At 42.9% G+C, this 9,850-nt stretch overlaps 1 protein-coding gene across 1 annotated transcript in view; it reads left to right on the forward strand.

Annotated features, from left to right (window-relative positions):
• The first annotated feature begins 8,910 nt into the window (after positions 1 to 8,910).
• Positions 8,911 to 9,850, forward strand: part of ZXDC (ZXD family zinc finger C) — a 28,307-nt gene continuing 27,367 nt past the window's right edge. The window contains exons 1-2 of the mRNA XM_027863806.1: positions 8,911 to 8,963; positions 9,060 to 9,849. Of these exons, the coding sequence (XP_027719607.1) occupies positions 8,911 to 8,963; positions 9,060 to 9,849 (843 nt within the window). The remainder of the gene's footprint in view (positions 8,964 to 9,059; position 9,850) is intronic.

A 9,850-nucleotide genomic window follows, 5' to 3' on the forward strand; every position in this document is an offset into this window, starting at 1 on the left:
TGTCATCTATAAAATGGGGACAATAGTAAGTTCTTACTTTACAGGTGTTTGTGAGAGAAGCATCTTCTAAAATATAAAGCACAATACAAATATGAGTTGTATATTTATGAAATAGCACAGGAAGACCCCTGTTTGGCAAACTTTATTAGTTTATTTATTATATAATGGTAAAAATGTTCTTCAGTATCATGACCATTTTTACTAATGTTTGCCTGCTTTGGATTAACCCTTTTTTTTTTTAACTTTTTGCTGAGGTGATTGGGGTTAAGTGACTTGCCCAGGGTCACAATGATAGTGTCTGAGGCTGAATTTGAACTCGGGTCCTCCTGACTCCAAGGCCAGAGCTCTATTCACTGCGCCACCTAGCTGCCCCATGGATTAACACTTTAAATTCAGTATCAGGTGCAATAGAATGATCAGCAAATGTTTGATCCTTGTTTGTCAGGGTTGGTTGAACATCAAGATGGCAACTAAAGCGTCAAGTTGGTTTTTGTATTGAAGCAAATGCTATTTTAGTCTTTTTTTTCCTATTTTTTTTCCTTCAGATGAAATCATAGAAAGGAAGGGAGCTAATATAAAAAGAGCTATAAGATCCTTACCATGACCTGAAGGGGCATACCTTCTGTGGAGGAAAATCATACTTAGTTACAAGAAACAATTTTAAAACTAGGTGAATGATTAAATGCTGAATTATGTGATTAGGCCCATCTATTTATATATTAGTCTTGAGTCAGTCAGTAAGCATATAACTATATGCTATATTGTGTTAAGTGCTGGCAATACAAAAAAAGGCAAAAAACAGCCTGTCCTCAAAGTGCTTACTTATAAATGGAGTAGACGACTTGTAAGAAGGCATGTATATCCACTGTTTCTACCCTGTTATCTGAGCAAATACCTTTGGTAAAAAGTAATTAAGATTACTGTATGAGTATCAGTGGAGACTTGCATTCGCATTTAGGATTGAAAGAAATACTAAAATTTCAGGATGAACAGTAGGAGAAACACAGTATCTGAGAGTTATCTCTAGAACCCTGAGAGTAGCAGTAGCTGTCCTCTGGGGATCCAACCTACCAGAACTTGGGAAATGCTGCCATTTCTTTATCATCATCAACATCATTATTATTTCTTCTCTTCCTTTTTCCTTAGTCTTCTTCTTCATGTCCTTTGAATGGTGCTCCTTCATGGCACCTTGAATGGTACCATTACCATCTTCACTTATCCAAATCCTACCCATCTTTCCAAGTCCTCCTCAAATGCCATCTCTATCATGAAAAGTTTCATCACTTCTGCTTTGGCTGGAAGAGATTCCTCCCTTGTCCGGACTTCCATTCTCTGATAGTTTAATGATACAGTATCTCATCACTGTAAGTATTTCCACCACCTGTGAAGACTGGATTGCAACCCTACTTTGCCTTAATGTACGGTCTTTGTCAGTTCTAGCTGAAAAAGATGTTTGGTGGGCTAATTAGGCAATGAGGTAGCACAGTAGATAGAGGGACGAGCCTAGAGTCAGAAATCCAGCCTCAGGCACTTACTAGCTGTGTAACCCTAGGCAAGTTACTTAACCTCTGTTTGCCTCAGTTTTCTCAAGTGTAAAATGGGGATAATACTAGCACCTACTTCCAGGGTTGTTGTGAACATCAATTAGCACAGTGCCTGGCAGAAAGTAGGTATTTAATAAATACTTGTTCCCTACCCCACTTCATAAGACAAAATACATACTCCATCACTGGGCCCATACTCAAAGTCTTGTTCAGTTTGGCAAGACTTAATAAGAATATTAAATATTCTTATTGTTCCAATATTGTCAGCCTTCAAGAACCCAAGGTCTCCTCCGTGCTAGGATGAAGAATCAGAAGACTCAGTGGAAGAAGATGTCATAGAACCTTGTTTATATTGCTCTCATCACATTGATCACATTCTATAGATTATAAACTGTTTAAAGACTGAGCCTGTGTCTTATTCATCTCTGCATTTCTTTGCACAAGCCTTGCAAATAGCAATTTCTCTGTGTACGATCCATAGATAAATGAATATTACCTTGAGTGATGATGGAAACTCTGGTATGGGTTAATCACTTTAGCTGTCACCTTGAAAAGCACAGAGAGCCTAACCCTGACACTCACACTATACTGTATAAGAACAATTCTTAGTCCTAAGAACAATCATTAATGTTTTTTTCCTCTGGAGATCTTTAGGCATAAGAGATTGCATGCTGAACTTGTGATGTTGGCCAGGTCTGATGTAGGCTGCTCTAGTGGTTCAGGTTTGGGACTGGAATGAAATGAGACCCTCCCAGATCACCTAACATCCTGTGACAATGTTTACTAAGCAGCATGGGGTAGGTACTCAGCCAGGATACAGCACCGATTCAGGGTCCCTGCTTCTACTTTTCCCATGGTGGGGTATCAGTCAGCATAGCACGTGAAACCCAAGGAGAAAGCTGACTCTTGCTTAGCGGTGCTTCTGTACCTGGTGACCAGGAAGCTATGTCAAAGTATGGAGCCTTAGTCTTCTAGACCAAGTAAGTCTCAAGAAGGATTTTATGACCCTTTAAAAATGGATTTTTTTTAATTGATAGCTTTGGTTATTAACAACACCTAGATTTCTCCCATGCAACTCCTCCTCCCCCCTTCCAGAGAACCATCCCATATAACAAATTTTTTAAAGAAAAGAACAAAAAAATTCAGCAAAATTGATCAATATTCCAAAACCATCTGATAATACACATGCAATCTTCACACTAAGGTCTTTCCCCTTCCCTAACTTCTTCATAGGACTGGAGGGAGGTGTCTTCTCATATGTCTTCACTTGATACTGCTTTACCCTTCATAATTTTATTATATTCATTTTTTGTTTTATTCATTTTTGTGTCATTCTTTCTCCCTACACTATTTTAGTTATTGTGTATATTGTTTTCTTGTTTTCTTCACTCTGCACTCAGCAGTATCTTTCATATAAATACTTCCGTGCTTCTCTGTATTTACCATATTCATTGTTTCTTCAGGCACAGTGATATTCTATTACATTCACAGAACAGAATTTTATTCATTCCCCAATCGATGGGTGTCTACTTTGTTTCCAATTCTTTGCTACTACAAAAAAAAAATACTGTTATAAATGTTTTGAGGCATATGGAGTCTTTTTGTTGATTGGAAAATCTGGGTCAAAGAGTACAGACATTTTAGTAAAAGTACTTGCATCATTCTAAACCACTTTCCAGAAGGGGTTCCACCATTCTCTACCAACAACACATTAATGTGCTTCCCCTCCCCCCACAAGCTACTCAAGGTAGGGATTGATGCTGGTGAAAAGTAAATTCCCAATGTGGAAGATAGCTTTGAGATCCAGCCCTGCGGGTAAACCCAACATCAAAGGGGGACAAAAAAGAAAATTAGCAACTAGGGAATCTAAGGGGGAAGGGCTCAAGGGGAGGAGGCTAAAACCACCAAATATCTCAAGATAAAGAAAATTCTGTTAAAAACCCAGATGCAAGCAGCTATATCAACAGAGAAAATATTAAAATTAGAAGGGAAGATGATTATTAAAACAGTCAAGAGATTACAAATCTCTCTAAATATTACAAGACAAAAGAAACTAAAGGAACATCTGATAAAACTCAAAACTCTGTGGACTACCAAAACAGCATGGAACCATAGTAGAATGTCCCAGAATAATTCAAGAGAGAAATCAGTATCCTGAGAGAAATCAGATGGGGAAAAAATTGCAGAATTTATGGCCAGCACAGCAGAAATAATTAGCAGGACAGGAAAACACGAATCTAGAGTGAATAGTTGATTGGGAAAACAAATATACTGAGGTACAGAGTAGCAAAAAGTAACAGCACCGAAAGGACACTATACAAAACAAGACAGATTGATCTCTAAGGCAAGAAGCTTAGAGTCTGCTTAAGGATCCTAAGGGCTTCCAGAAGGGCACAACAAGAGAGGACTGCTGCCTTCCCTGTTTTGTGACATGTAATTTTAGTGGGACTGTGGTGAAAACCCACTTCCCAAAAGTAAGCATGTGTACAGCTCAGTGTGGCCTACCACACTGCCCCTGCAAGTAGAAGGCTCTTAATAAACATTAATATTTTTATTCTGTGCAAGGGCACTTTACTAGTCTGGGGAAACTAGGGCAAGAGAAAGACAGTCCCTGCCCTCAGGGAGCTACATTCGTGCTACATTTACAATTAAACTAAAACTAGGTAATTTGAGAAGGGAGAGTGCCCTAACAAGAGAAGGGATCTGGTGGTACCTGAGCTGAACTTTAAGGGAAGATAAAGAGGCAAAGATAAGAAGGCAGAATATTCCAGGCATGTGGTCCCCCAGTGATGGGAGATCAAATGGTGAGTTCCATTTCAGCTGGAATGTGGAGCACGTAAAGGGGGCTGATATGAAATAAGATTTTAAAAGCAAGTTGGAACCAAATTATGGAGAGCTCTAAAGGCCAATCTGAATAGTTTGTATTTTATTCCAGAGGTAACAAAGGATTCTTTCTCCTTAAGAAATCGACATGATCAAAAAATTCCTTTACATTATGACTGTCCCTGCTTCCAAGGCAGCCACACCGAGATACACATATACTTTGGGGAAGTAGGCTTTCTCCTAGACACCCCACTAAAAGACGTCATAAGGCAGTAGTATAACAGGCTTACCTTCCCAAACGCCATTGACTGTCATCCCTCCTCTACCTTCAATCTTTTTTCAAGTAGAAAAACCTTCAATCAGAATACTTGGGGAATGAGAGTAATTTAATTTACTTAATTTAATTCTGTGGTTACCTTAGGGTTAACTATAAACACCTATTTGCTTCATCTTGCCTTGTTAGAACTTAAATGCCTAAATCCATTTCTATGCCTTAGTAACATTTAGTAAACTAAGTAAACACTTAGTAACAACTTAGTAAAACTAAGTAACTAGTTACTGTTAACACTTTGCCTTAGTAACACTAAGCAGAGTCCAGTGACTATCACTCTCTCTGCTAATGAGGAATCCTGTATGGTCTCCGGATATTCACTCTGGACATTCAATGTAACTGCACAGGAGAGAGAAGAGCTTTGTTTTCTTCCTTCCTTCTTTCTTTTTTAATCAAATTAACCACAGGTTTATCTATTTTATTGTTTTGGTTTTTCTTTTTTCATAAAACCGGCTTAGTTTTACTTATTAGTTCAATGGTTTTCTTAATTTCAATTTTATTAATCTCTCCTTTGGTTTTCAGAATTTCTAGTTTGGTATTTAATTTGGTATTTTTAATTTGTTCTTTTTCTAGTTTTTTTAGTTGCATGCCCAATTCATTGAGCTCTTCTTTCTCTATTTTATCCATGTAAGCATTTAGAGATATAAAATTTCCCCTAAGGACTGCTTTTGCTGCATCCCATAAGTTTTGGTATGTTGTCTCATTATTGTCATCGTCTTGGATGAAGTTACTGTTTCTATGATTTCTTGTTTGACCCACTCATTCTTTAGGATTAGATTATTTAGTTTCCAATTAATTTTTAGTTTATCTTTCCACAGCCCTTTATTACATGCAATTTTTATTGCATCATGGTCTGAGAACGATGCATTTAATATTTCTGCCTTTCTGCATTGGATTGTGAGGTTTTTATACCCTAAGATGTGGTCAGTTTTTGTGTAGGTGCCCTGTACCTCCAAGAAAAAAGGTATATTCTTTTCTATCCCCATTTGATTCTCTCTAGAGGACAACCATATCTAACTTTTCTAAAATTCCATACATCTCCTTAACTTCTTTCTTGTTTATTTTGTGGTTAGATTTATCTAGTAAAGAAGGGTTTTGGATCATCTAGTCCAACCTTCTGGCTTCACAGAGGGGGATACCAAGGTCCAAGAAGAACTTGCTTATAGTTTTAGAAGACAGATTAGTAGCAAGGCATTAAACAGATTTAGAGCTGTAAGTGATCTGAAAGGATATGTCTTACAAGCCTTTCATTTCACAGACAAGGAAACTGAGGCAAACATTAACAAAGCCCCTGCTAGCCAGTAAGTTAACATGCATTTACGACGCCCCTGCTATGTGTCGGGCTCCTGGCATTCACTTCTCAATCCTGCCTCTCCTCCTCCCCTTGCTTTCCCCACTGGCTTCCCAGCGTGCTTCACCTGGGAGTCATCTTTGACTCGTCCTTGGATCCACCCCCCTTCCGGCTACTCCCTAAGTTCTGAGCCTCACCTCCTCTTGCTTAGACCATATTAATAATCTAACTCGTCTTCCTGGTTTTAGCCTCTTCTCTCTCTCATCTATTCTCCACCGGCTGCCTGACCAATCTTGCTAAGGTACATGTCCCAAGTCCCCAGTGGCCCCCCACTGCCTCTGGCGAACAGACACACTATTCAGCCTTGCCTTTAAGGAAGGCCCTTTATAACCTATCTGGTTTTTAGCTTTCCAGTCTATTTGCACTTTACTCCCTTTTAGGAACTTTTAAGTTTTAGCCAAAGCTGTTTCCAGAACTTGACACTCCATCTCCCATCTCTGAGCATTTACACAGGCAGGTCCCCAGGCCAGGCATGCACAGCCTCTATTTCTACCTCTCCCAGCTCACCTTTCTTCAAGGTTCAAAAGGAGGCATTACCTCCTCACTGAAGTCCTTCCCAATCCCCCTACTTGTTGGTGCTTTCTTCTTTAATTTACCTTATTTTCCACATATACAAATGTTACCTACCCTTCAGTAAAGCTCCCTGACCATAGCCCCCACCTTCCTTCCAACCAGAGACTCCATCCGTCCAGTTCCCATCCCCACTCCCACCCCTCCAGCTCTCACAGTTGACCCCTTGGCCTTATCTTGTAGGGCCTGGGCTTCCTTGCAACTTCTAGGACGTAATCTCCCTTTTACTTTCTAGGTCCTCTTTGTGTATTGTGTTTCTCCATTAGAATAGCAGCTCCCCGAGGGCAGACTCTGTCATTTGCTTGTATTTGTATCATTGATGCTTAACATAGTGCCTGGTACTAAGTAAGTAGCCCTTAACTGATGCTCTGTGTAGCTGTTTGTAGATGCTGCTTAGTTTTAGTCTGCAATAGTGAGTACAACACATAGAAGTACTGCTGTAACACAGAGGCATTTAATAAATGCTTGTTAATAATAATGATGATAGTTAATATTTACCTAGCACTTACTATGCGCCACGTGCTGTGCTAAGAGATTCGCAATTATCTCACTTGATGCTCACAACAACCCTGGGGAGTAGGTGCTATTATTATCCCCATTTTACAGATGAATAAAGTGAGGCAAACAAAGGTTAAGCAACTTGCCCGATTTATTTGTGCCTGACCTACTGCTCTGCACAAAGTGGGTACCAAATAACTGTCAAGTGGAACTTAACCGGCTATGACTCTATCATGTATCAGGCCTCAGTTCCCTCACTTGTAAAATGGCAACATTGTAAGTTTATTACTCTTTTTTTTTGGTCTGTGTAGAGGGAGAGCTTGATGTTAAAACTAATGCTGCTGTGATTATTTCTGTACCTGCTGAAATGAAGAAATAGATGATTTCAAAAAGATATGGAATGACTTCTGTGAATTGACAGATTGAAATTAGAAATAAAACAATTCATACTATAATATAAATATTACAAATATGAATAATTTCAGGGACTTTTATAAACTGAAGAAAGAAATAAGCAGAACTAATTTATACAACACTGTGTTAAAAAAAAACCACCCAACTTTGAGAGTTGTAAGATATGATCAATGTAATAACCTCATTGTTTCTAGAAGACAGAGGATGCTCAAACTTTCTATCCATTACCAAGATGATAGGTTTATGTTGCAGGAGACATTTTTTGGGTAACACCAATGGAGGATTTGTTTTGCCTAACTATGCATATTTGTTATAAGATTTTTTTCTCCCTCAATGGAGAGGACGGGAGAGAGAAAAAAATAGATTCTATTTATTTTTAAAAATAGAGAAGCATGTGTGTGGTTACTATAGATGTGAAATGCTGCATGAACTTTGTGTAAATTTCACTGTATTATTAATTTTACTTAGCTGTTTTTATTACAAGAGACTTCTCACAAAATGGGAGTAATCTGTAAATATTTTGTAATGTGAAAAACCAAAACATAAAAATAAAACTGGGGGGAAAATGAGTACAGTTGTAAACATTTCTGTAAATAATTTTGTGTGTGTGTGGTAAAATGAATGATCTCTCCCTTTGCCTAGTTTATCTTTGTTGATATACTAGCTTGAAGAGCAGAGTGATAATATAGCGGAATAATCACGGGAGACCCCATGAAGAACCTGGGCTCTGCCATTAACTAGGTGCAGGCCCTCAGTTTCCATGTTCTAAATCTTAATTTCCTTATCTCTCAAATGATGAAATGCTTGCATTATCGAGGTAGGAGGCCATTCCTTGTAAGCAAAGTGCTTCGTAGACCTTAAAGTTTCATGGCAGTTATTACTATGATTTTTATACACTGTTTTCACCAACGTAAAATAAAGAGGTTGAACTAGATTAGCTCCATGGTTCCTTCCGGTTTTAAATCCTTCCTCGTACGTAAAATGGGGATAAAAATCCGTGCAGTGAATTGTCCTGGGAGCTAGTCTTGGCACGACGAAACCTGGACTCAAAGACTAGTTCTAACACTTAACTGGCTAAGCGACCTCACCGTCTGAGCCTCAGTTTCCTCAGCTGTAAAACTGAGGCAGTATCGTCTACCCTTGAGAGTGTGCAGAGGTGGGTTTTCAGGTTTCTGACTCTGCCCTTTATCATCCCTGTGACTATGGGCAAGTGTCTTTACCCTCTCCTCTGTGCCTCTGTTCCTTCATCTGTGAATGGATGCAATAATGATTTTATTGTAGGAGCACTAATATTGCAGCCAAGGGACTGAGCGCCAAACTTCAACTCGAGTCATTCCCACTGGGCCCCGGGCCTCAGTTTCCCGGTCTTCGAAACGGCGATGCTCCCCCTTGCACGGCCCCGGCCCTCGGGCGAGGACTTGGGCAGCTCGCGGTAAGCAGGGCTCGGCGGTCCCCACACGAAGGTGAGCCATCCTCGGGCGCGCCTGCCGGCCCCCTCCCACCCCCCCCACCCCACCCCCTCGCCGAGGCGCCCCGCTCCGCATCACTTACTCCGCTCCGGGTTTTGCCGCTCGCCCGGCCCGACAGCCCGTCGGGGGCGCGCTCGGCGCTGGGGCCGCGGCGGCGGCGCGCAGGGCGGGGTCGCGCCTCCTCCCGCGTCTCCTGTTTCAGCCGCTGCTACAGGGGCACCCAAGATGGAAATCCAGGGGCTGCTCGCGGCCCAGACCCCGCGCAGGAACCAACATGGCGGCGGCGGCGCCGCCTGTCCCCGGCCACCTCCGCCTCCGCCGCCGCCCGCGGCCTCCCGAGCCTGCGGAGGGCCCCGCCCGCCGGCCGCCTCGGCCCCCGCGCGACGCCGCCTGCTCCTCCGGGGCCCCGAAGATGGCGGGCCGCTGCTGCGGCGAGAGAAGCCGCCGCCGCCGGGGGAGGCCGAGGCCGCCTCCGCCGCCGCCGCCGACCTGAGCCTCCCGCTGCTGCTGCTGGACGAGAAGCCGCCGCCGCCCGGCCCGGCGGGCGACGCGGCCCCCCCGGCCTCCTCCCCGCAGCCCCCGCTTCTGGCGCCCGAGGCCGCCGGCGGCGGAGGCGACTCCTTCCTGGTGGTGTTCAACTTGGGGCGGGGAGCCGAGGCGGAGGCCGGCGCGGGGGCCGCCAAGCCCAGGCCCGGAGAGGCGGCGGCGGCGGCCGCAATCAAGGACGAGGTTGGCGGCGGGGAGGCGCGGGGCGGCGCGAGCCCGGCCTCCCGCGCGCCCGCCCGGCCCCGCGAGCAGCCCGCGGCCGGCCCGGCCGCCGCCTTCTCGGGCACCATCACCATCAACAACC

This window comes from Vombatus ursinus, unplaced genomic scaffold, assembly GCF_900497805.2.
Source record: "Vombatus ursinus unplaced genomic scaffold, bare-nosed wombat genome assembly UNPS02014773.1, whole genome shotgun sequence".
Classification (NCBI taxonomy): domain Eukaryota; kingdom Metazoa; phylum Chordata; class Mammalia; order Diprotodontia; family Vombatidae; genus Vombatus; species Vombatus ursinus.